Source organism: Pocillopora damicornis, chromosome 5 (assembly GCF_964200805.1).
Source record: "Pocillopora damicornis chromosome 5, jaPocDami1.2, whole genome shotgun sequence".
Classification (NCBI taxonomy): Eukaryota; Metazoa; Cnidaria; class Anthozoa; order Scleractinia; family Pocilloporidae; genus Pocillopora; species Pocillopora damicornis.
In genome coordinates this window covers 25,158,461-25,186,131 of record NC_142674.1, presented here as the reverse complement: position 1 = coordinate 25,186,131, position 27,671 = coordinate 25,158,461, and the positions used below count along the sequence as shown (strand labels likewise).

Genomic DNA, 27,671 nt, shown 5'->3' with positions numbered 1-27,671 from the left:
TGTAGCACAGCGGGAGTTAATTTTCAATTTAAACCATGATGAAAATTGATGAGTCATCAAAATTTTTTGCATAAATATTCCAATAATCAGATTTTTTTAAACAAAGGCCGCCAATTCAAACCATTGTCTGATGTTATGTGGTCGCTTGCTAAACATCTGTCGTCATTGATAATACCCTATATTGATAGTTTAACCGGGCTTTCTTCTCTGATCAACAAACTGACTTGCATCGATGGCAGGAGTGTCTGACGAAGGTAAGGCTTGCATTTGTTTCAGAACAAATTTTCAACAATCTATTTGGAGGGGGAATGCAAAGTAATGAAAGTGGCTTTCGTAAGTACATTTGCAACACTCTATATCAATATCGTCGTGTCTCTTTGCTTCCTAAAGATTAAATATATATTAAATATTTTCAATCATCTAATGCGTGTCCTGAAGACCTTATTCATTAGTATTTTCACGGCTCGAAACTTGTTATGAATCACCTTATGGTTAGCAACGTGTTAAAAATTGCCCGTTCGATAAGCGCTCGACTAGGATAATCGGCAACACCTCCGATAAAATGCAAAATTCAGATGTAAATATTCTTGCCTTAGAAACGCATTAAACTTTTTACTTATTTCAATTTGTCACTTTTCGGCGCCACGTTCGATCGATTCTGTTTTCATTACTTTTATTTGCGAGTTTTGGAAGACAATACGAACCTTCCAGACAAACCCAAATATTGACGATTACATGCAACGACACTAATTGCAAAAGAAATGTTGGACTAGTATTTTGTTGTCAGCAATGCGGTTTGCCGGCAGGGAAATCACAGGGTGATTATTTCAAACACGTAACTTTAAAACAACTAAAGCCGGTTTAATTTGGTTTTGCCTTTATTATTAAAAGTTATTTTTCATTTTCTCCGAATTTTAAACGCCATACGTTTTTGGAAATGCAGCACTATTGAATATGCAATCTATTAGACAGTTTGGGTGAACTAGCTCAAACAACACGCGCAACATTCTCATCTGTATTATGGTATACAGCGGTTTCAGATCTTTTCGAATCAAAAGTATTTCATATTGTTTCGAGCATATCATTTTACATTTTCGGTAAACAGCATGTTGTTAAAAAGAAATAATTCCCAGAAGACGGTTTTGATTAAAAAAAACTACACACGCTAATCATGCGATGGTGTTATTGAAAAACAGGAAGTTGATGATGTAGTGCAAAGGGACTACTACGAGGACACGCGTCATTAATTGCCATTGTTTTCAAATCACATGATTGTCGCATGACAATATGTTATCTATACGATGAAATTTTGTACTTCATAATTCAGTTTGACTTTAAAATGGCTGGCAGTGAGACTGTGGTGGAAAGATGTATTCCCCTTGTCACGAGCGTGAGTCCCCATGAGGAATCGATGTTTTCGTCGGATGTTCTTTCTTCGTTTCTTTACCGAGCTCAAAAACTTACCTTCTCTATTATTTCTATCAACAAACATTACGCTTATCGACATTGCTGATCCTAACAGTATGCAGGATACGTGTCATATGAACTTCGTAATAGATCTCGCCTACCGTGGAGTCTCTGTGGCACACAACTAATTGTGGTCATTAGTATTTATTGTTTCCGAAAAGAGATTGTAACATTTTGTCTTCTTTAACAGTTTTCATAGTTTGTTTTCCTTTTTCCAGTGAATGATTTATGTATTGACAATCTGTATTTAAGGCAATGGGATAAAATGATGTTTGGCATTCTTATGGGAATACCCAATACAGTCTGTACATCCTACCTTCAAATTAGATCACTCATGCTTTTTATGCTTAACACATCCAGTTCTGGCTAAAGTGATGACATTGAATTTTGTATTGTAATCTCTGATTTTCTATTTCATACAAGTACCTCAATTGTGATCATTTTGACTAAGTGAAGGGCATATTGAAAGCAATGAAAAGTCAAGAATTCAACTGAAACTGACTAGAATCATGATAGTATATTGTCAACAAGTCATTTTTATTACTCAGTAGTTTGTTGAATGTAAAGTGAAGAAACAATTTCAAATTAAGGTTTGATTTTAACATCAATTCACAGTCTATAAATGAAGATTTTGTTGTTTGTATTGACTACCAGAAAAGTGCCATTGGAAGTAAAAATTGCTGCCATAGGCATTGAGGTATTACATGGAACAATCGATGAATTCTTTAACATAATAGTATCCCCCTCTGTTTTTCTTAGTTAAAATATAGGCCTTATATTCAATATATCATTTTTTGATTTGAAAATTTATAAATTACAACTAAATCCAAGAAGTGCTCAAAATTGCTTCAATGTAACTCATCCTTGGAAAATTATTTACATTGAATTAAAAGATTTTATTAAATGATGAATTTTACAGCTTAGAGCTGGATATATCAGTTTTATAGTGCATTTACAACATTGACGGTCCTCGCTGTATATCTGCAGTTGCTATTCTATTAATGAACGGATGTATGTATATTTTTTTTATTTTTGGAGTTAATTTTTAAAATCAACCTTTTGTTTTCATTTCCCTCTATTTCAGATCATGATAACAGGATACAAATTCAAACTTGCAAAATTGTAAACAAAATATTGGTTAGGGCATTTGAACACAATTTTTGTCCTGGGGGGCAGGAATTTCACCAACCAATTTTTAAAAGTTGAAATGCCCAGGAAGCTTCCCAGGAGTGTGTGTCGGGGAGGGGGGGTAGGGGGGTGGGTGGATGGTGAAGTTTCTAACTGATTGATGTATTAGTAATGAAAGGCAACCAAATTAAAACCATTATGTGATTAAAGCATGTGTACATTTCTGGATGAATGGTTCATCAGTGTTAACTCTACAAAAATTAATAACAGAATTTAGGTCCAAACTGTGCAATCACTTAATTTATTGATGAAATAAAATTTCAAAATGTTATGTGAGTTTTCAATATATTTATTTAGTATAATTGTTCTGGTGATTATAGAGATGTGCATGCTCTGATTGGTTGAGGATTGCATCATATCTGGCCATAATCACTTTGTATGAGGTGATTAGTGCAGGAATGCCGAATTTCAATGTTATCAATGAAGTGATAAATGCAATAGATGAAAATTTAATTCCAAAGAGAGAAAAAGATGCTAATAAGTTTGGTGTGACACTTTTCAAAATAAAGATATGAAACTTTTGCTGATTGAATGAAGTAAGACTGGCTGATTATCTCCATACAAACAGACGAAACAATTGTAACAAAATGATGTCAACAACAAAGCAAATTTACACCAGAATTTGAAAGGACCCGAGCAATTATACTAAAACAACTTTTTGCTGATGGTGTAGTGATTTAGTTTAGTTTATCTAGTTTGAGTCCTTTGGCATGGCTTGGATGATACCACAATTGTGGGATCATTTAGGGTAGTTTACAGTACCATCTGTAGTTACTTATATAGAAATATATAATATTATATATATATAAAATTAATATAATATATATTTTTATAGAATTTCAAATAATAATATGCTTTTCACAATAGTTATTAGGAATAAGATAACTGTCAAGTAAATTGTGCATCAGTCACACTTGGTTTGGATTAGTTGATGGGAATCTGATCTGGACACAAGCTCCATAATCCTCATTTGTTTCTCCCTTAGTTTTAGATTTTCAATTTCTAGGTCAAGTTTATATTTTCTCTTTTAAGGACAGCATGGTGCATTTCATTTATGTTATCTTCCTTGAAGGTGGGTTGGCAAATATTTCGGTCTTTTGTAATGGTAAAGATGGAATGGTATTGGAATAGATGCCAGAGCTGCAATCTAGCTGTGACCTTTCACAGGGGTCTGCAGGTTAACAGGTGTCTGGGAGTTTTAGTTGATGGTTCTGAAACCTGTGCTGTATATGATTTGTACAAAATGTATAAACCTTTAAATCCTTTCGTTTTTGTGAGTAGTTTAAGGATGAAGTGGTATGCATTTCCTTGCAACTTACTCAAGAGAAATTGATGCAACTCCCCTATTCATTTAGACAATTGATTTATTGAAATAAATTAGAATTATTTTCATTTATGAAATGTTGTTAAGAACCTCTTTAAATGAAGAATTTTGAAATTCTGAATTTTCAAATATACTGCGGACCGCTGAGGAAGCTGTTTTTTTGTTTTTTGTTTTTGGTTTTTTTTTGAAAACAAAGAAACAAAAAAACGAAAAAGAAGAGAACTAGACATTTGAAGTAGCATTTTTTCACAACACAAACAAAATGGGGGAAAATGACCAGTATTAGGTCTAAATGTTTTAAAAAAAAAGGTTTTTCTAAATCTACAAGTACTTTCCGGCCACGACACAAGCTAACCTGGCTCTACTCGATCGATTTATTTCAAGCATGGGTTCATTGAATGTTAGAAATGCAGGCAAACTACAAGGATTGTATTTTTCTAATTACACCCTATCGTCACTGGACAATCTTAATTTGCCTTCCTGCAAATTGTAGTTCAGTAGCATCATCCTTTCCTGGGTCTAACACAGGCCTTGATGTTTTCGTTCAGCCGCTTGCGTTTGATACTTCTTTGCAAACAGAACATATTCATCAAGTTAGAAAAAAATATATAAATAAAACAAAGTCTTCAAAGAGGAAAAGATAACCCGTTTTCCTGCTTCATATCAAAACTAAGCACTGCAGACATAATCAGCCCGTTACGGGTGACACCGAAATATTACCATAAGTTAACCAATTTGAAGACATAATGGCTAATACCAGAATCGATACAGCCCGAAATGCCACGGGTCTATTAAAAGCTCGATAGATTTGGCTGTGATAGCCCTTGAGGAATCTGATTTCTTTCTACCCTGGTCTTCTTTCCTGCAGTGGCACATTTGCTATGTTCTTTCTTTGCTCCACTCACCATTCCTCTCCACTTTTCCTTCACCTCCATGGTAGTTCTATTTGCAACTCCGAGGGCATTGACTTTGTCAGTTATTACCTTCTATACTCGACTTTTGTTTTTGTTTGAAAGTGTCGTGGAAAATTATAAAATAACTGCACATTCGGGAGGTGTAAAGTTTGGTTTTCTGGCGCGCTTTGCCGGGGAAGGAGCAACATTTTCTGCCATATTGGCTCGCTACTAGCACGCGCATCCGAAAAGATAACGCAAGCCTGGGTTATCACCATGGCAACTGCCTGGAAAGCGAGTTATCCATCCGATAGTTATACGCCTCGCTATCCGAGCATTCTGGAACAACTTTTCGTCCACTGGATAACCATTTATAATAAAGTTAGGATATAACGTGCGCTGTCATTGGTTAAAAGAGCGTGCTTTATGAAAGTGTGATATAATGCACGCAGCCTACGTCATCGGTACGAGCGCGCGCAATTCACGATACATTTTAGAAAATAAATTAAAAAAACTTGTTCCTCTAGCATTATTGAGTTATATTCGTACTTGGGAATTTTTAAGAACACTCGAGAAGTGCGGAGAAGCATGAGCCGAAGGCGAGTGCTTCTCGCACTTCTCTAGTGTTCTTAAAAATTCCCAAGTATTTGTATAACTCAACGATGCACTCGGCGCGTTTTTATATTTCCTTAATAGAACATAGTGATGATACTGTTCTCTTTGGAAATACAGTTTGTTTGGAAAATTGAGAGTAATGCGTAGGGAATTTAACGGATTCTTTATTTAAAACAAATAGAGAAGCCTTGGCTGTGCTCTGTTCTGTTGTAAAGCACTTAGGAAGCGGCTAGAGCACAAAAGAAGTGAAGAGAAACACTCGATTACGTCTCGTATTTCTCCCTACACTTCGTTCGTGTCTCATAGCCACGGACACACGTATACACGTAGATACGCACAAAGCACGAAGATACGCGCGCGCACACAAACTCACCCAGATAATTAATTAACAGATAATTTAGATCTATAGGATATCTCGAGTTAATCAGGGGGAACTTATGTTTTACAGATTCTTACGCCACAGATACTTGGAGAAAGAGTGACGAGCCAGACGAAGAGGACGACAGTGGAGTAAGAATTACTTATGTAGTGTTTTTCACATTTGTTGGTTATAAACTTTTTCAGAACAGTTTATCTCTAGTTTATTTTGTCTTAGATTCAGTCTCGCTAAAACATACACACTTACACACGCAGACGAAGTCACAAATGGATTTCTCAAAAGAATTACTTATGTAGTGTTGTTCACATTTTGTTGATTATAAACTTTTTTAGACCAGTTTATCTCTATTTTGTTTTGTCTTAGGTTCAACATTATAGCCTCGGACGCACGTACACGCGTACACATGCAGACACGCACGAAGCACGAAATACGCACGTACACAAAGTCACCCACACACACTCGCACACGCACACACACGCAAAATGTAACTTTCTTAGAAAGAAGTGATTTATATTTCAAATCTGTGTTTTCTCTCCAGAGCTCTACATCGAGCAATGAAAGTGATTCCCCTTCGCCCGTCCAAGGTAGGTGAAGCAAATTCAATTACTTCATTCGAGAAAAAAGTTGACATGTAACCTCTATGCTTAACGTTTTTAATCATGCGATGCGTGTCCTGAAGACCTAATTCATTGAAATTTTGACGATGCAAAACTTGTAACGAATCACATTTTGGTTAGCAACGTCTTAAAAATCACTCGTTCGATAAGCCCTCACCTCTGATAAAATTCAAAATTCAGGTGTAAATTTTTTTGCCTTAGAAACGTATTCAGTTTCTACTTATTTCAATTTGTCTCTTTTTGGCGCCGCGTTCGATCGATTATGTATTTCTTTTTATTTGCGAGTTTAGGAACACTTTTCGAACCTTCCAGTGGAACCTTAGTATTGACCATAGCATAAAACGATGGTAGGAGCATTTCATGAAGGTAGGGCTTGCATTTGTTTCAGAACAGATTTTCAATAATCATTTCGAGGAGGAGTATGAAGTGATGAAAGTGGCTTTCCTTGGTACATTTGCTACACTCTACATCAATATCGTTGTCTCTTTGCTTCCTTCAAACCCTCTTCGGGTAACATTTTTAATCATTCAATGTCCTGAAGACCTAATTCATCAGTCTTTTGACGGTTCGAAACTATATTGGAATCTAATATTGGTATTTTGACGGTTCGAAACGAATCACCTTTTGTTGAGCAACGCCTTAAAAATCATTCGTTCGATAAGCACTCGACTGAGATAACCGGCAAGACCTCCGATAAAATGCAAAATTCAGGTGTAAATATTATTGCCTTAGAGACGTATTCAGCTTTTTACTTATTTCAATTTGTCTCTTTTTGGCGCCGCGTTCGATCGATTATGTATTTATTACTTTTATTTGCGAGTTAAGGAACACTTTACGAACCTTCCAGTGAAACCCAAATATTGGCCACAGTATACAACGACACCCTAATTGCGAAAGAAATCTTTGAGTTACCTTTATTTTTATTAGCAATGCTGTTTACTATGAGGGAAATCATGAGGGCGATTATTTCGAGCACCTGGCTTTAAAAACAGCTAAAAACCGGTTTCAATCGGTTTTGCCTCTTTTATTAAAAATCATTCTTTATTTCCCCGAATTTTAAAAGCTAAAGGTTTTTAGAAATGCAGCATGTTTAAATATACAATCTACTGGACTGTTGGGGTAAACTAACTCAAACAACTCACGCAAACGGAAGGCAACAGGCGTCTGATCATTAATAGTTTATTTCACTATTAGAGGCTCTGTCTCTTTTTTCTCTAAAATTTAGTCTCTAAGTCTCCTTGTGTCTCTTTGCTTCCTATAAACCCTCTTCGGGTTATATTTTGAACCATTTAATGCGTGTCCTGGAGACATGATTCATTGGTGTTCGTAACTTGTAACGAATCACCTTTTGATAAGCGCTCGACAAGGTTAATCGGCAACTCTTCCGTTCAAATGCATTTCAGTTATTCTCGTTTCACTGACGCAAAGAAAAATACCAAGAGATAATGCTTCGTGTTTCAAAATGTGTTTTTTTTCAAACTTTAAGTCTGTAAGTTATCTCCATTATTTTTTCCTTTTGATTGATCATTATATTGTTTGATTACGCCACAGACAAGTTCCTTGAAAGTTTACTTTGGACTGGAGTCGTTGGTAAGGACTGGCCGAAGCGCACGTACCTAATCGCTGTCGTCAAAGATGTCAATGATGGGAAGATTTTCAATAAGCGCTTCGAAAACGCGCCATGCAAACATGCAGAAGAAATAATGCTTGACGATTATTACTTTCGTAACACAGTGGCTGGTAATAGTAATATCGAAGTCATTCTGACTTTAAACTACTCACCCTGTAGTGAATGTGCAAAGATATTAAAAACATTTTACAAAAGTCGCAAAAAGCAAATCACAAAGTTCATCATCCAGTTTTCACACTTGTATTATATGAAAAATGAAAAAAATAAAAATGGCCTCCGAAACCTGAACGAAGCAGGTGTAACCTTACAAGCCATGAATCCACACTCGTGGGATGAAGTTGGAATTGACCTTAATGAAATGGAGGAGAAAGATAGAGGAAAAATAACTAAAAGAGACAAAAATACAGCCGATGAACTATATAGCGTGCTCTTTCCATATAAAAAAGAGCAAGTTCAAGACACCTCTGTTGATGAATTGTCTTCACAATTCAACAAGCAGATGAAATTTAAGGACACCTGAAACGAGGCAAGTCTACTTGGACCTGTGGCTCTGAAAAACGATGTGGTTTTTGTAGAAGGCGTAGTTCTGAACAAATGGCAAGGACGAAAAAAATTCTTCCTCATTAAAAATGTAACTTAGAGAAAGTGCTAGTGGTAGCAAGTGTAATATGTCAGTTATTGACCTCAGGTACATTAGCATATATATATATACGTATATATCTTATCCATCTGGCTTTCATAGCATAGTTAAATAGTGGTTAGTAGAGTATTCATAGGTCAAGTGACTTCTCTCATTGCATGCTTTAGTTCAACTCTCTTTTATTCAGCGATCAAGATAATATATTTACCATACCATTAGGAAAGTAGATTTATGACACGATTGATAAGTACAGTACCACCTTGTGCCTAAAGACAAAAATTTATGATTTCCTGTAAACATAAACGTTTGGGAGAAGTTATAGTCGTAATTGACCCTATTTTTCGCTAGGATGCATAGGGTTTGATGATTCTAATGTATATCTTTTAGCTTTCAAACTTTAAACTCTGTATCAGTTGTAACTGTTTACCATATTTGGCTATTTCTCTGTACCTTAAGCCCTAAAAAGTCTATAACCTGACTTCCTTTGGTTGGAATTGTGTGATTATATAATTTTGCTGTATAAGTTACCACATTGTAACACGTAACATTATGTAGATTGCATTAAACACTCCTCAAGCTTTCAATGGCGCATGGTGTTTCAAATGTCCTTACAGTGGTAACGAAATGTAACGCAATACACTACAGTACAAATAGGTCAAATTAATTTCGAATAACATTACAAGATGATAAAAAATCCTTAATGTTTCGTTTTTTATGTTTGCAGAATTTTGAAAGCTTAATTAATAAAATAGTATGACTGACACAGGTGAAGTTGTGAAAACAGCCATCTAAATAATGTTGTTTGAAGGAAAAAAATTCCATTCTTTAAGTTATGGCAAAGTCAGCAGTATCATTGAACAATTCATTGAAGTGGGGCAGAAAAAATGAAAATCTGTTTTTCCCGTGTTCCAGTTAAAAAACAGGTCAGTCGAGCGTTCGGCACAGATTAGACCACCATTGCGTTACGGAAGAACTTCAAAGCCATGAAACAGACTTTCCCTTGGAACAGGTAATTTAGTGTTAACAACTGAGTTGAAAACGTAAATTGGCCACCGTAAAGAGTTGAAAGGCTGACGTATCACTGGCACCGTGGTCCATAGTTGATATTTTCGACGATGTCGAGGACAAACTTTATGCACTTGATTCGCTATTTACTGAGATACTCGACCGCCATGCCCCAGTTAAAACCTTCAAAGCACGCTGTAAACCAAATCCATGCGTAACAGACAACATCCGGGGATTGATGAAGACCAGGGATGATTGGCGTAAGAAAGCAAAGAAAACAAATGATCCGCTATCTTGGACTGCCTACAGATATTTCAGACAGGAAGTAAAGAGGGAAATCAGAATTGCTGAACAGGAATTTGTGGCCCAACAAATCCAGAGGAATCCAAATAACACCAATAATATCTGGAAAGCAATTCGCCAGTGCATCCCCTGCAAATCTACATCTCAGCGAACATACAGTAAGAGCGACAAAGCTGTTGCAGACGAATTTAATCAGTTTTTCGTATCTGTTGGTCAGAGCACTGTTGACAAAATTACGTCCCTGGCTAATGAATGCAACCTAACACTAAATCAGAATTATTTTGTACCGAGACAATACGCTCTCTCTGACCAGTTCACACTGAGTACCATTGATTATAAACAAATAGAACGTATAATAGCAGCGATGCCTTCAAACAAGGCCCCAGGGCTAGACAAAATCCCGATTCGTGTCATCAAGGATTGTCTTAATCCAATTGTTCACCCAATAACGTCTATCGTTAATGCATCCTTTCAAAACTGTGTTTTTCCATCAAAATGGAAGACAGCTGTGGTTACACCAATCCCAAAAGAGGGCGACCAGGAACAGGCAAACAATAATAGACCCATCTCACTTACACCAGTCTTATCAAAGGTTTGCGAAAGGGTAGTACATAATCAGCTCACCTCGTATCTGCAATCGAATGACACCCTATCAAAGAGCCAAAGCGGTAACAAGAGATGGCATTCGTGTGAAACGTCTGTGATTGAAACAACTGACACAATTCTTAACGCGATTGACAAAAAGAAGTTAACGGCAGTTGTTCTATTAGATATGAGCAAAGCTTTCGATAGCGTCAATCACGACACGTTAATTTTAAAATTGCAAGATGTCGGAATTTCCAGAGACGCTCTCCAATGGTTTCGTAGTTACCTAAGCAACAGGACACAAGTAGTACGAATCCATTCAACGCTATCTGAGCCTTTGTCCGTGACCAACGGCGTCCCTCAAGGAAGTATCTTAGGCCCACTACTATTTAGCATATATACGAACGATCTTCCATCGATCCCACAGAAATGCAGCACTCAGAGTTATGTAGATGATACGAAACTCATCACTTCCTTCGAACTTAAAGACAACCTGGATGCAATTGCTGATTTGGAAGACGACTTGTTTAAAATAGGAGAATGGTGTTCCAACAACCAATTGTTACTTAACCCTGGCAAAACCAAGCTGATGATATTTGGCAGCAGGCAGATGCGTGCAAAATTGCAATTTCGCTCCCTTTCCATTATGGGTGAGGACATCGTCCCCGCAGACACCGCCAAAGACCTTGGTGTGATTTTGGATTCTAATTTAACTTACGATGAACACATAATTAAGACCGCTTCCTCGTGCATGTCCCGCCTCGGCCAAATAAACCGTGTCAAGCATGTTTTCGACAAACGTACACTTTTGATGATTATTAATTCCTTAGTTTTCAGCAGGTTATTTTATTGTTCCAATGTTTGGTCAAATACCTCAAAATGTAATGTTGACAAGTTACAGGCGGTGCAGAACTTCGCATGCCGCATTGTTAGCGGTGCGCGTAAATTTGACCACGTTACACCAATTCGCAAGGAACTAAATTGGCTTTCAGTTCAAAGCCAGCTTTACTACCGGAACGCTACTACGGCCTTCAGATGCATGACTGGTCAGGCTCCAGATTACCTCTCATCAAAATTCATAAAGCGAGCCGAGGTTAGTCGACGTAGCACCAGAAATTCGCAGCTTTTGCAAATTCCATTCTTTAGAACAGCTAGCGGTCAGAGAACATTTTTCTATAGAACTGTAAACTTATGGAACTCTTTGGATAATTCCTTAAAACTGTGCAACTCCGTTAAGGTTTTTAAAAAACGTTTAAGGACCAAATTACTCACAGAGTTGTAATTTTATATATTTGTATGCTTTCATTTTTCTTTTAGAACATTCAGATTTTAAAACATCTTTAATTGTAAATAGGATTTTTAATTGTAATAGGATTATTTTTATAACATTGTCTTTGAAAAGCCCCCTTGGGGAAAGTCAATAAAGTATGTTGTTGTTGTTGTTGTTGTTTCGAAAGTTGGCCCTCCGTCTATCGCTCCGACGAAGGGCTAACGCTCGAAACGTCAGCCTTTTAACTCTTAACGGAGGCCAATTTACGTTTTCAACTCAGTTTCTAACACTAAATTACCTGCTATACTCTCCCACCGACGCAGCACCACAGTTTCTTTAGAAACTTACCCCCTTTATTCATTTCCCTTAGATAATACGCGAAATATTGTTACCCGCAAGAAGCAAGAAAGGTAAATCCTATTGACTATATGAAGGCCGCCTATTTTAACCATTGTCTAATGTCGCGTGGTCAAACTAGCCCTTTTACCCATGGGTAAATAGCGTTTGCCCACGGGCAACGACGTTTTTGTGTGTAACCCCTAGACTGCAACGGCCCTTGGGTTATTTCCATGGATACATCAAAAAGAACAAAAGAACTTCCCATGACAGTTCCTGACCTGATAAGTACGCTTTGTCTGCTCACTGCGGTGGCTTGGCAAATCATAAAGAACGTTGCTAACAGAGGAAGTAGCCAGCAGCGCTCTGAGGTAACCTCTAATGCGCTTGGCTAATTTCGCGCCTACTTGTAGCACGAGGTAACATGGCAGGGTTCTGTGCATCATAGTGAGTATTTCTTTCTTTTCATGAGTTTGCCCTTCAGACTGTCAGTTACGAGGTTGATTAATTATAAGTTATAATCTTTCTGTTTATAGGAACGTCCAAGTCCAAGTGAATCCTCGAACCGAAGTGACGATCGTTACTTTCAATGATTTATCGTTCAATTCTTTCTCTTCTTTGGCGCGCTTTTAAAGCTTCCTGTCAAGTAATGTGTGAATTTTGCGCTCTTACCCTCATTCTCTGACTAACCTTACATCCTCAGGAAATCGGGTTCTAAATTTCCTTCAGATGCCAACATTCTAGACATGTACAAGTATAAAAGCCCGAATCATTATGGCTATTATCATCGTCATTATTTCTGTATTTGTTATCATTATTCTAAATATTGTTCTAAAATTACTGTCATTACTATCATTGTATCGTTATCATTGCTGTTCTTTGTTGAACTTATGCGCAGTGCCATGTGGACTCTTGATCTCTGCGAGTTCGTCCTTCCTGGGCTAAAAGGATTGTTTTATTCCCCGTTCGCTCTTTTTTTTATTTTTTTTATTTTATTTTTTTTATACAAATGAATTGTATTTTAATAGGACTGTTAAAAAGGAGAGCAAGCTCTAAATCCTCGTTTTTTATCACTATATCAAAAAATAACTTTGCATTTCGAGAGATAGTTTTGACATGAAATAAATGAATTCTAGGTTTCGCAATAATGATTGAGGTTTTGCTTATCGTGAGTCGCATGGAGTATGTCAGTGAAAGGAACAGTATGTCAAATTCCGGATCCTTCACTCGAAGAAAAAAATTTCCAAAGGATTGCCATTATGTTGGATTTAATTTCGACTTAATAAAAACTTATGCTCCTATTTGGTAAAAACCACGTATTCTGCGTTGGTGTCTATTGAACACGTTGCAAAAACCAAAGGGAAATATTTGGAGCGAATTTTTCAATTTCTTCGACAAAGTTTTAACGTAATTTGCTTAGGATCGATGAAGATCTCCGTCACCAAAATTTTGTGCCAAGTGAAGAGAGATAAGTCACCGGAATTATTTCTCAGTTAATGTTTAATCCGGAAAGGTTTTTAGGCGCGTCTATTTGTTATTCCTATCCGTTCTTTTAATCATTTCGTTGCCTCCTCTTCTCAGCCAAGTGGAAATGGCATGTAGTGTCGTCCATGCTGTATTGAAGAAAGTCGCGGTGGTGGTTCGACGGACATCAAAGGGTGAGGGAAATGATTGAAAGAAAAAAATGATAAAAGTGTTGTGAAAAAAGAACGTCAGTGGAGGTAGAGTTTAAAATATATTTTATTGACCAAACATGACGTCGAGATGGCTGGATATTGGCCGAATTATTTTCTTGCGCTTTTATGGACGGAAACGAAATCGAGGTACATAAAAATGGGGAAAAAAGAAGGTATTATGCAGCCATCTTGACCGAACATGCTTGCAGAATAAAGAAAGTATTGAGCTCAATGATTTCACTTTATTGAGAATCGAGAGTTAACTTGTTTATTTCGAGAGCCGGAAGAAAAAGCCAATTGTATTTACATTAACAGAGCTTTCAAGCTCTGAAATAATGTTCGCAGTGGCCCAACGTCTGTGGTCCGAACTTCCGATCCCAAAGTCCGGATATAAGCACCGACCAGTTATTGATTTGTATTTTGAGGGTAAGCACGCACGCTGCCCTCACAAAACCTCCTTTCACTATGAGTATAAATATTTACCGCACTACATATATAGAAATGCTGAGGGAGGAGGTAGTGGGGTGAACCTGTGATGGATGATCATATCATCTCTTTTTTCTTCCTCAGGAACAAGAGACAAAGAAAAGGAACAAAAGATCAAAGTCTGCACAAGCGAGTTGAAAGATATCAAAGATATGACCAGTGACGTCATACACGCAGTGAAAGCCGGGAAGAAAAACAATACGGAAGATCCTGTATCTATGAAACTGGTGCTGAAAGAACTTCAGTTAGCTTTAGGAACATTTTTAAGCAGTGCAAGCGCAAGTTGAGCTTTTGTTGACACTAGGTATCAACATAAGAATATTTTTGACGGGTTACTGAGATAATCTCTGAATCTCTGCATCAGAAAGGAGGACACTACGATTAAAATGGTTCTTTCCAATAGAATTGTCGTATGAATAGGTCAAATTAGACCACCAATGCGTTACAGAAGAACTTCAAAGTGACGAAACTGTCTTCAAACCGTGTTAACGATAACTTGCAGAGTTTTTCGAAAGCCAAATTTATTCCGCTCATGTAAATGGTCTATATCTTTTTCGTAGCTCAGGGGAAGTTAATATTCAGTTTAAACCGAGATGAAAATTGATGACTCATCAAATTTTTTTCCATAAATATTCCAATAAGCACGAAGGGGAAATCCTGTTGCCTTTACGAATGCCACCTGTTTAAACCCATCGCCTAATGTCCCAGATGAAAAGTGATGAATCATCAAATTTTTTCCATAAACATTCCAATAAACACGAAGGGGAAATCCCGTTGCCTTTACGAATGCCACCTGTTTAAACCCATCGCCTAATGTCACGTGGTGGCTTTCTAAAAATCTGTGATCTTCTGTAATACTCTAAATTGATAGTTTAACTGCGTTTTTTTCTCTAAATATCGAACGATAGCTTGCAGAATGTTTCGAAGGCCAAATTTATTCTGCTCATGAAATAGTCTCATATGTTTTACTGTAGCACAGCGGGAGTTAATTTTAAATTCAAACCAAGATGAAAATTGATGACTCATCAAAATTTTTTGCATAAATATTCCAATAATCAAATTTTATAAATATCTTTACCCATAAGAAGCACACCAAACCATTGTCTGATGTTATGTGGTGGCTTGCTAAACATCTTTCGTCATTGATAATACCCTATATTGATAGTTTAACCGGGTTTTCTTCTCTGATCAACAAACTGACTTGCATCGATGACAGGAGCGTCTGACGAAGGTAAAGCTTGCATTTGTTTCAGAACAGATGTTCAACAATCTATTTGGAGGGGGGATGTAAAGTGATGAAAGAGGCTTTCCTAAGTACTAATGCGTGTCCTGAAGACCTAACTCATTGGTATTTTCACGGCTCGAAAATTGGTATGAATCACCTTTTGGTTAGCAATGTCTTAGAAAAGCCCGTTCGATATGCGCTCGAAGAATTCGATCGATTCTGTATTCATTACTTTCATCTGCGAGTTTTGGAAGACAATACAAACCTTCCAGAGGAACTCAAATATTAACGATTGTATACAACGACACTAATTGCGAAAGAAATGTTGGACTAATATTTTTTTGTCAGCAATGCGGTTTGCCAGCGAGGAAATCACGAAATGATCATTTCAAGCATGCAGCTTTAAACAGCTAAAACCGGTTTAATTTGGTTTTGGTCTTGTTATTAAAAGTTATTTTTTATTTCCCCCGAATTTTAAACGCCACACGTTTCTGGAAATGCAACATTTTTTAATATGCAATCTACTGGACTGTTGGGGTAAACTAGCTCAAACAACACGCGCAACACGCTGTTCTGAAGTATAGTATACAGCGGTTCCAGACCATTTCGAATCAAAAGTATTCCCAATTATTTCGAGCATATCATTTTACATTTTTTGGTGAACAACATGTTATTAAAAAGAAATAATTCCCAGTAATAAAAGATGGTTTTGTTTTAAAGAAATTACATACACTGACCATCCGATGGTGTTATTGAAAAACAGGAAGTTGACGATGTAATGCAAGGGACTTTCCCGAGCACATGAGTCATCAATTGCCATTGTTTTCAAATCATATGACTGTCGCATGACAGTATGTTGTCCATATGATAAAATTTTGTACTTCATAATTCAGTTTGACTTTAAAATGGCTGGCAGTGAGACTGTGGCTGAAAGATGTGTTGGTCTAGTCACGAGCGTGGGACGAAGTAAAGATTTTGAGTCCCATGAGACCATCAGACTGAGATTTATTATGAAGTTCATATGACACGTATCGTATGAATACTGCTAGGATCAGCAGTTTCGAAAGCGTAATGTTTGTAGATAGAAATAAGAGAGATAGTAATTTTTTAGCTCGGTAAAGAAATAGAGAAAGATGTTTTCGTCGGATGTTCTTTCTTTATTTCTATACCGAGCTCAAAAACTTACCATCTCTCTTATTTCTATCTACAAATATTAAGCTATCGACATTGCTGATCCTAGCAGTATGCAGGATGCGTGTCATATGGACTTCGTAATTTCACTGGTCGGTGCTTATATCCGGACTTTGGGATTGGGAGTTCGGACCAAAGACCGTTTGGCCACTGCGAACATTTCACCTCCACATTCTGTGTTAGAGACTAAAAAACTTCAGGAAAAAGTGTTAGATTCGACCTTCCCAACCATTTTTAAGTTTGTAAACAATTGCAGAATAAGAACTTTGATGGGTTTTGAACTTTGATGGTTTGACATTTTTGACAGCGTTGGTCTAGTACAGCCAATCAGATTATTTGAACTATTATAACAAAGACTCTGATTGGCTTATTGTAGCGTAGTGAGAGTATAGAGCATGCTGATGACACTGTTGTTCGCTTTGGAATTAAAATTTATTTTGAAAAGTGAAAGTAATGCGCGGGGGAATTTAACGGATTCTTTATTAGAAAACAAATAGAGAAGCCTTGACTGTGTTCTGTTCTGTTGTAAAGGACGCAGGAAGCGGCTAAAGCACGAAAGTAGTGAAGAGAAACACTCGATTACGTCTCGTGTTTCTCCATACACTTCTTCGTATCTCATAGCCACGGACGCATGTACACACAGAGACACGCACGAAGCACGAATATACCCGCGCGCCCACAAACTCACCCAAATAATTAATTAACAGATAATTTGGATCAAAAGGATATCTCGAGTTAATCAGGGGAACTTATGTTTTACCGATTCTTACGCCACAGATACTTGGAGAATTAGAGACGAGCCAGACAAAAAGGACGACGACAGATTCTTCGGCCTCCGAGATCAGCCCTGTTTCGAAAGTTTTCGGGTATGGTTTTTATCTTATTATTTTATTATCATGCTCATTAGTTTCAATGGCCAAATTTTGGACAGAAGTAATTGTTAAAGAGGGAAATTTAAACTGGTGTGGATCGTGAAAATTTCCGAGTGACAAGGTCACAAATGGATTTCTCAAAAGAATTACTCATGTAGTGTTGTTCACATTTTGTTGGTTATTAGCTTTTTCAGACCAGTTTGTCTCTATTTTCTTTTGTCTTAGATTCAACGTGACAGCTACGGACACAAGAACACACGCAGACACACTCGAAGCACGAATATACGCGCGGTTTCTTTCCAGAGCGATACATCGAGTGATGAAAGCGATTCCCCTCTAACCTTCCCTGAAAAGACCAGTAAGGCGTCTCGCTTCCAAGGTGTGTGAAGCAAATTCAGCAACTGTATTGTGTAAAAACTACGTAAGTAATTCAAGAATGTAGGTCACATGTCGACTTTTGTTTTTATTTGAAAATGTCGTGGAAAATTCGAAAATTACTGCACATTCGGCAGGTGTAAAGTTTGGCTTTCTGGCGCGCTTTGCCGGGGAATGAGCAACCATTTTCTGCCGTGTTGGCTCACTACTAGCACGTGGAAGCGAAAATATTTCGTAACGCCTGGGTTATCACCATGGTAAACTACCTGAACAGCGAGTTATCCATCCGATAATTATACGTTATACGTTTTGATATGTGACCCAAAACACGTGTGGTTTTCATGTGTTTCCATTGGGTACAAAACTCATGCATATGACAAATTTAGCCATTTTTATATTGGCTCTCAAACTTGTGAATTATTAATGAGTTTTAGAACTATCTTTACACCACAGTTACCCGGAAAAATAGACACAAACCAGACCACCTTCGAGATCAGACGTATTTCGAAACTTTACAGGTATGGTTTATATCCTATAATTTTGTCATTTTGCTTATTAGTATCCATGGTCAAATTTAGGACAGCAGTTATTCTTAAAAAGAGAAATTTAAATTGGTGTGGATCATGAAAATTTCCGTGCGACGAAGTCACAAATGGATTTTTCAATAGGATTACTTATGTAGTGTTGTTCAAATTTTGTTGGTCATTAATTTTTCAGACCAGTTCATCTCTATTTTTTATCTCTATTGTCTTAGATTTAATATGATTGCCAGGCACACACGCACACACGCACGAAACACGAATATCCGCGCACACCCAAAGTCACCCATTAACGCTCGCACGCGCGCACGCAAGCTAAAAGAAAAGGAATTCGCAGACCGTAGCTTTCTTAGAAAGAAGTGATATATATCTGAAATCTGTGTTTTCTTTCCAGAACTCTACATCGAGCGATGAAAGCGATTCCCCTCTGACCTTCACTGAAAAGACCAGTAGGGCGTTTCGTTTCCAAGGTACGTGAAGCAAATTCAGTAACTGCATTCGACAAACTACATAAGTAATTTGAAGCACGAGCAAGCGAAAATATCACGCAACGCCTGGGTTATCATCATGGCAACTACCTGAACAGCGAGCTATCCCTCCGATAGTTATACGCCTCGCTATCCGTGCTTTCTGCGACAACTTTTTATCCGCTGGATAACTATTCAGTGGATAGCCATCTTATATACCAGATAACCTTATAAAGTGGATAAATTTATCCATCCTTTGTACAAACGGGGCCAGGTGTAAATATTCTTGCCTTAGAAACGTATTTAGCTGTTTATTTATTTCAATTTGTCTTTTTTGGCGCCTCGTTGATTAATTATATGTATTTTTTATTTATATTTGCGAGTTTAAGAACACTTTATGAACCTTTCAGTGGAACCCAAATATTGACCATAGTATACAACGACACTCTTAATTGCGAAAGAAATGTTTGAGTAATCATTTTTTCTATCAGCAGTGCGGTTTTCCAGCAAGGAAATCGCAAGGGCGATTATTTCAAACAGATTAAAGCACGAGGCCGTGACCAAGTCACGTCAAACACGTCAAAACTATTCCTACTTTTTTGGTAAGTAGGGGTATTGTTTCAGTGCTTTAAATGATGAAAACCACGCGTGGTTTTGATATGTGATCCAATACGCGTGTGGTTTTCATGTGTTTTCATTTGGTTCAAAACTCATGCATATGACAAATTTAGCCATTTTTATATTAGCTCTCAGACTTGTGAATTATTAATGAGTTTTAGAACTATCTTTACACCACAGGTGCCCGGAAAAATAGACACAAACCAGACCACCTTCGAGACCAGACGTATTTCGAAACTTTACAGGTATGGTATATATCTTATAATTTTATCATTTTGCTTATTAGTATCCATGGTCAAATTTGGGACTGCAGTTATTCTTAAAGAAAGAAATTTAAACTGGTGTGGATCATGAAAATTTCCGTGCGACGAAGCCACAAATGGATTTTTCAATAAGATTACTTATGTAGCGTTGTTCAAATTTTGTTGGTCATTAATTTTTTCAGACCAGTTCATTTCTATTTTCTTAGATTTAACATCATAGCCAGGCACACACGTACACACGTAGACACGCACGAAACACGAATATCCGCGAACACCCAAAGTCACCCACACACGCTCTCACGCTCGCACGCAAGCTATAAAAAGGAATTCGCAGACCGTAACTTTCTTACAAAGGAGTGATATATATCTGAAATCTGTGTTTTTTTTCCAGAGCTCTACATCAAGCGATGAAAGCGATTCCCCTCTGACCTTCCCTGAAAAGACCAGTAGGGCGTTTCGTTTCCAAGGTACGTGAAGCAAATTCAGTAACTGCATTCGACAAACTACATAAGTAATTTGAAGCATGTAGGCCACATGTCGACATTTGTTTTTGTTAGAAAGTGTTGTGGAAAATTCGAAAAATACTTTGGTTTTCTGGCGCCATTGACCGGGGAAGTAACAACATTTTCTGCCATGTTGGCTCGCCAGTAGCACGCGCAAGCAAAAAGGTCACGCAATGCTTGGGTTATCATCATAGAAATCTTCAAAACTTGGACTCTTCATTTCGTTTTCTTTTTGAGGATTTTCCTCTCTGCGCACGTTATATGAAAGTCAATTACGGCACCGGACATGTTTACAAACCTTTGTAAACATGCTGTTTTCGTTTTCCAAAAACTGGGGAAGAAGAATCAAAGTTGTTGCAAGGGAGTATTCCTGAGTCAGCTAACCACAAAACCAAATAGCGATTAGATTTTTCACGAATGGAAGATAAATAGAAAAGCTTAAGTTCTCGGTACTTGATGCTGGTAGTACTTTTAAAGATTATGGAGATTTGTACACAGTTCAGTAGTTAAGAACAGATTTTGAAAATATGGACGCCAACACTTTAAACCACTGGCTAAGGTTTTTATGTTTGAATACTTCTTCGTTCACGAATTGTGATGTAAACAATTTTGTCAACGGAAAAAAATGAACTGGCGGTGTAGCTGATTAATCATGTTCTTGTGTTTTTGATATGTGATCCAAAACACGTGTGGTTTTCATGTGTTTTCATTGGGTTCGAAACCCATGTATATAACGAACTCAGCCATTTTTTATTGGCTCTCAGACTACACAGGTACCCGGAAAAATAGATACAAGCCAGACAAAGAGGACGATGGAGATCAGAATCCTTTGGAAAGTTTACAGGTATGGTTCATACCATTTTGCTTATTAGTATCCATGATCAAATTTAGGACAGCAGTAATTCATAAAGAGGGTAATTTAAACTGGTGTCGATCATGATAATTTCCGTGCGACGAAGTCACAAATTGATTACTCAAAATAATTACTTGTGTAGTGTTGTTCACATTTTGTTGGTTATAAACTTTTTCAGACCAGTTTATCTCTATTTCTTTTGTCTTAGATTCAACATCGCTGCCACGGACACACTTACACACGGAGACATGCACGAAGCTCGAATATAGGCTTGTTTTCTTTCCAAAGCTCTTCATCGAGCGATGAAAACGATTTCCCTCTGACCTTCCCTGATAGGACCAGCAAGGAGTTTCGTTTCCAAGGTACGTGAAGCAAATTCAGTAACTGCATTCGAAAAACTACATAAGTAATTTGAAACATAGAGGTCACATTTCGACTTTTGTTTTTGTTTGAAAGTGTCGTGGAAAATTCGAAAATAACTGCACATTCGGCAGGTGTAAAGTTTGGTTTTCTGGCGCCATTTGCCGGGGAAAGAGCAACATTTTCTATCATATTGGCTCGCCACTAGCACGTGCAAGCGAAAAGGTCACGCAACGCCTGGGTTATCACCTTGGAAAATCCTCAAAACTCGGACTCTCCATTTCGTTTTCTCCTTGAACATTTACTCTCTGCTCACGTTATATGAACGTCAATTACGGCGCCTAGCATGTTTACAAACCTTTGTTTGGTTCTTCTGTTGCTATTTGCTGACTCGCCTGTTCCGAAATTTTTCTTTCAATTAAAGAAAAAAAACTTGGGAAAAGTCCAGGAAAAGGTCGGACATGGTACAATTTGGCAGATGTCGCGACAGCTTTAGCTCATCTGTATGCTCTGCACTCTCGCAGAGCATGCTCTTTCACCCAATGACAGCGCGCATCATATCCGAACTTTGTTATAAATGGTTATCCAGTGCACAAAAAGTTGGTAGCCCTCGGGGAATCTGGTTTCTTTCTACCCCCGGTCTTCTTTCCTGCAATGGCACATTTGCTGTGTTCTTTCTTTGCTCCACTCACCATTCCTCTCCACTTTTCCTTCACCTCCATGGTAGTTCTATTTGCAACTCCAAGGCCATTGACTTTGTCAGTTATTACCTTCTATACTCGACTTTTGTTTTGTTTGAAAGTGTCGCGGAAAATTAAAAAATAACTACACATTCGGCAGGTGTAAAGTTCATCCAGATGATTGATTAACAGATAATTTGGATCAAAAGGATATCTCGAGTTAATCAGGGGAACTTATGTTTTACCGATTCTTACGCCACAGATACTTGGAGAATTAGAGACGAGCCAGACAAAAACGACGACGACAGATTCTTCGGCCTCCGAGATCAGCCTTGTTTCGAAAGCTTTTGGGTATGGTTTATATCTTATTATTCTATAATCCTGCTCATTAGTTTCAAGGGTCAAATTTAGGACAGCATTAATGCTTAAAGAGGGAAATTTAAACTGGTGTGGATCATGAAAATTTCCGTGCGACGAAGTCGCAAATGGATTTCTCAAAAGAATTACTTATGTCGTGCTGTTCACATTTTGTTGGCTATAAATTTTTCAGACCAGTTTATCTCTATTTTCTTTTGTCTTGGGTTCAATATCATGGCCACAGAAACACGTACGCACGCAGACACGCACGAAACACGAATATACGCACGTACACAAAGTCACCCACACACACTCGCACGCACGCACACACGCAAAACGTAACTTTCTTAGAAAGAAGTGATTTATATTTCAAATCTGTCTTTTCTTTCCAGAGCTCTACATCGGGTGATGAAAGTGATTCCCCTCCGCCCGTCCAAGGTAAGTGGAGCAAATTCAATTTCTTCATTCGAAAAACTGCATAAGTATTGTGAAGCATAGAGGTCACATGTCTACTTTTCGAAAATAACTGCACATTCGGCAGGTGTAAAGTTTGGTTTTCTGGCGCCCTTTGTCGGGTATATGCGAAAAGATCACGCAACGCTTGGGTTATCATCTAGGCAACTACCTGGACAGCGAATTATCCATCCGATAGTTATACGCCTCGCTATCCATGCCTTCTGCAACAACTTTTTATCCGCTGGATAACTATCCAGTGGATAGCCATCTTATACACTGCATAAGCTTATCCAGTGAATAAATTTATCCATCCTTTGAACAACCGGGACCAAGGGTGAATATTCTTGCCTTAGAAACGTATTCAGCTTTTTACTTATTTCGATTTGCGTCTTTTTGGCGCCACGTTCGATCGATTATGTATTTATTACTTTTATTTGCGTTTTAAGTAACACTTTAGGAACCTTCAAGTAAAATCCATATATTGACCATCTTATACAACGACACTCAAATTGCGAAAGAAATGTTTGAGTAATCCTTTTTTTTTATTAACAATACGGTTTGCCACTAAGAAAATCTCATAAGCCTTTATTTCAGATACGCGTCTTTAAAATAGCTAAAACCGTTTTCAATCAGTTTTTCCCTTGTTACTAAAAATCATACTTTATTTCCCCCGAATTTGAACTTTAAACGTTTTTGGAGATGCAACATATTTTAATACGCAATCTATTGGAGTGTTGGGGTAAACGAGCCCAAACGACACGCGCAAACGGGGGGCACCAGGCGTCTGATCAGAAATAGTCTATTTCCCTATCGGAGGCTCTGTCCAAGGTATTCTCTAAAAATTTAGCGCTAAGAACTAGCTCTTAAATACCCCAAGACATTCAAAATGAATAACAGAGTACTTAAAAAACCACCTCTAAGCAAGGTCAAGGACAAATCCAATTACGACCAGCAATGACGATCACCGTACGAGCAGTAAGCCCTACTACAACAGTCAAGGACACATATCATTCAGAGGATAAAAATAAATGGGTGGATTTAATAGCCAACTAAGGCTCACAAGACTCGCATAAGGATTTCGGGACAATCAAACAGGCCTAAACAATTCCCAAACACTTCTAATTTTAGTAGTTCATAACATATCTTATAACATGCAGTTTTTTTTTCTGCCTAAAGAACAGAAATGAGCTCAGAATTGACATTTATATTTTTGTTTGCGGGAAAAGGATCCATGTCCTGAAAAACTCTAAAACTTCCTCCAAGAGTTTATTTCAAAATATCCATAATTCCTCATAGTTAAGATTTAATTGCCCTCTTCGCCAAAACCCGCTGGGCAATCATAGTCAGACGAGCGTTCAAGTTGCAGCCGGTTCAGCTTAGAAGAGTCGAGACACGGCAAACTTAACTTTCTTTTAGATTATTCGAGGTCTGAGTAAAGTACATCTCACAGTCGTACTTTGAAATCTGACACTGTAGCGAAACCTCTTCTAATGACTAAATGCTAATAAATAAAATTCTAAAAAATGTATTTCAAGTACCATATGATTTAATTTACTCCAGAATCAAACAGCTCGTTTTTATACTTGGTACAAGAATGTTGCAAAGAGTTTATTGCGTGTTTTACTTGCATAGTTTCCTTTCTGGCCTTGTGGTTTTTTTCGAATTTGTTTTGAGAATATATCCCTATTTCTACGTGCTAATAATCATTATATTTTCGTTTTTTATTTTTTGTTTTGTTTTCTAGACCATTTCTTGAATGACTTACTTTGGACAGGAGTCAAAGGTACAAAATGGCCAAATCGCACCTACCTCATCGCTTCTATAAAATCCAGTTATGGAGAAGGCATTTTCAATAAGCGCTTCGTAAACATACCTTCTACAAAAGATGCAGAAGCAGTAATGCTTTGCGATGATGACTTTTGTGACGCAGTAGCTGTTCATCATGATATTGAAATCACTCTGACTTTAAACTACTCACCCTGTAGTAACTGTGCAAATAAATTACGAGATTTTTATGAAAATCACAGAAATATCAGAAATCTCATCATCCAGTTTTCATTCTTATATCGTATACATGAAGAAAAAAATCAATATGGCCTCCGAGACCTAAGGGAAGCAGGTGTAACCTTACAAGCTATGAATGCAAACTCGTGGCGTGAAGTTGGAGTTGACCTTGAGTCTATGGCTTCCTCGGATGTAAATAGAATAACGGAAAGAGACGAAGACACAGAAGATATGCTAAATAAAGTGCTCTTTACATATGAAAGCGAGCAAGATCAAGACACCTCTGATGATGATGATGACTTGTCTTCACGATTCCACTCGCGCTTAATATTTTGGTGAACTTGAAACGAGGCAGTTCTACTTGGAACTGTGGCTCTGAGAAACGATGTGGTTTTCGGAGAAGGCGTAACTCTGAATAAATGACAGATTAGAGAAAAAGTACTCTTGGGATAATTTAGAGAAAGTGCTAGTGGTAGTAAGTGTAATATGTCGGTTATTGACCTCAGTTACACTAACCTGATGTTATAGTTATATATATATATATATATATATATATATATATATGTATGTATGCATATATAATCCATCTGCACAGTCAAATAGTGATTAGTGTAGAGTATCCATAAGTCAAGTGACTTATCTCATTTCACGCTATAATTCAACTGTCTTTTATTCAGTGATAGTACAACATAGTACATTTACCATACAATGCTCGTAATTAGTTATTTTACTCTAATTTAGGAAAGTAGATTTACCACACAATTGAGTTAATACAGTCCCACAAAAATTAAGGATTTCCTGTAAGTATGAATGTTTGGGAGAAGTTGTGGGGCTAATTGACTCTATTTTTGCTAGGATGCATAGGGTTTGATGATTGTAACGTATATCTTTCAGCTTTCAACTTTATATTAGTTGTAACTGTTTACCCTATCTATTTCTCTGTATCTTAAGCTCTCAAAAGTTGAAAAGGGTTGAGTTTATAACCTGACTTTTTTTGTTTGGAATTGTGTTATTATATAATTATACTGTGTAAGTTACCACATTGTAACATGTAATACTATGTAGGTTGCATTAAATACTCTTGCTCAAGCTTTCAATGGCGCATGGTTTTTTCAAATGTCCTTCAAGTGGTAACGCAATGTAACGCAATACACTACAGTAAGAATAGGTCAAATTAATTTCGAATAACATTTCAAGATGATAAAAAAATCCTTAATGTTTCGTTTTTTATCTTTTGAATTTTGATAGCCTTATTCATAAAATGGTGTGACTGAGACACATAAAGTTGTGAATACAGTATTTGCGGTAAACAGTGTTGTTTGAAGGAAAAAAACGTCAATTTCATTCTTTATGTTATAGCACCAGTCTGATTGAATGATTAATTAAAGTGGGCAGAAAAAGCTGAAAATCTGTTTTTCCCTCATTCCAGTAAAAAAAAACAGGTCAGTCGAGCGTTCGGCACAGATTAGACCACCACTGCGTTACAGAAGAACTTTAAAGTAATGAAACAGGCTTTCCCTTAGAACGTACGCGATACATACATGATTCAAATCACTGTGTCGACTCCTTCGTACCTTCTTAGGGAAATTTTAACGATAGCTTGCAGAATCTTTCTTTTTTAATGTGTTCATGCGATCGATAGTTTCGTATCTCTTTCGAACTTGCAGTTCAGGGGCAATTAATTTTCAATTTAAACTAAGATGAAAATTGATGGGTCATAAAAAGTTTTCCATAAATATTCCCATAATCAGATTTTATAAAACATTGTTACCCGCTAGAAGGAAGAAGAGCAAATCTTGTTACCTTTACGAAAGCCACCTGTTTAAATCATTATCTAATTTCACATGGTTACACTGGCCCTTTCACCCATGGGTAAAAAGCGTTTGCCTACGGATAAGGACGTTTTTGTGCGTAACCGCTTTCTCTAGACCGAAACTGCCCTGGGGTTATTTCCATGGATACCTTAAAAAGAGCAAAAGAAATTCCCTTCACAAGTCTTGAACTTATGAGTACGGTTTATCTGCTCCTTGAGGTGACTTGGCCAATCATAAAGCAGAACGTAGCTAACACAGGAAATCGCCTGCAGTGTTTTTAGGTGACCTTCGATGCGCTTGGCTAATTTCGCGCCTACTTGTAGCACGGGGTAACATGAAAGGGTTTCGTTCTTATCAATCAATGTGTGAATTTTGCGCTCTTACCCTCATTCTCTGACTTAACTTTCATCCTCAGGAAATCGGGTTCTAAATTTCCTTCAGATGCCAGCATCCTAGGCATTTACAAGTATCAAGGCCCAAATTATTATCGTTATCATCGTTATTATTTCTAAATTTGTTATCATTACTTTAATTATTCTAAAATTATCGTCATCATAGCTACACTTGTAACCTGTTCAGCAGACCCCAACTAACGTTTCAAATTAAAGTTACTCGCAAAATTTGCGTTTCCGATAACTGTATCCAAGAAGACATAAACTCTTGCTGTGTCTCACCTTTTT

The 27,671-nt window shown here is 37.3% G+C and overlaps 2 protein-coding genes and 1 long non-coding RNA gene across 10 annotated transcripts; all 3 read left to right on the top strand.

Annotated features, from left to right (window-relative positions):
• Nucleotides 1-171: 171 nt before the first annotated feature.
• On the top strand, nt 172-26,268 carry LOC149046132 (uncharacterized). Of its 8 annotated transcripts, none has more exons than XM_089206940.1 (13): nt 173-254; nt 17,608-17,696; nt 17,928-18,081; nt 18,531-18,595; nt 19,011-19,086; nt 19,575-19,685; nt 19,882-19,946; nt 20,356-20,431; nt 21,232-21,311; nt 21,529-21,682; nt 22,623-22,711; nt 23,110-23,155; nt 24,918-26,268. In XM_089206940.1, exons 1-13 carry the CDS (start codon nt 233-235, stop codon nt 25,514-25,516), a joined length of 1,626 nt encoding a protein of 541 aa, XP_089063066.1. In that variant the 5' UTR covers nt 173-232; the 3' UTR covers nt 25,517-26,268. The 8 variants fall into 8 exon arrangements, with proteins under 8 accessions (XP_089063072.1, XP_089063066.1, XP_089063067.1 ...); XM_089206941.1 differs by lacking the exon at nt 173-254 and adding an exon at nt 15,452-15,645 and having other exon boundaries at nt 19,578-19,685; XM_089206944.1 differs by lacking the exon at nt 173-254 and adding an exon at nt 15,452-15,645 and having other exon boundaries at nt 21,241-21,311; nt 21,607-21,682.
• LOC149046134 (C->U-editing enzyme APOBEC-1-like) lies at nt 5,886-9,337 on the top strand. Its single transcript, XM_089206951.1, has 3 exons — nt 5,886-5,997; nt 6,405-6,450; nt 8,035-9,337. The coding sequence occupies exon 3, from the start codon at nt 8,187-8,189 to the stop codon at nt 8,631-8,633; it is 447 nt and encodes a 148-aa protein (XP_089063077.1). The 5' UTR covers nt 5,886-5,997; nt 6,405-6,450; nt 8,035-8,186; the 3' UTR covers nt 8,634-9,337.
• On the top strand, nt 13,735-14,819 carry LOC149046133 (uncharacterized). Its single transcript, XR_016186745.1, has 2 exons — nt 13,735-13,910; nt 14,499-14,819. It is a non-coding gene; the product is annotated as an uncharacterized LOC149046133 (long non-coding RNA).
• Nucleotides 26,269-27,671: the final 1,403 nt, after the last annotated feature.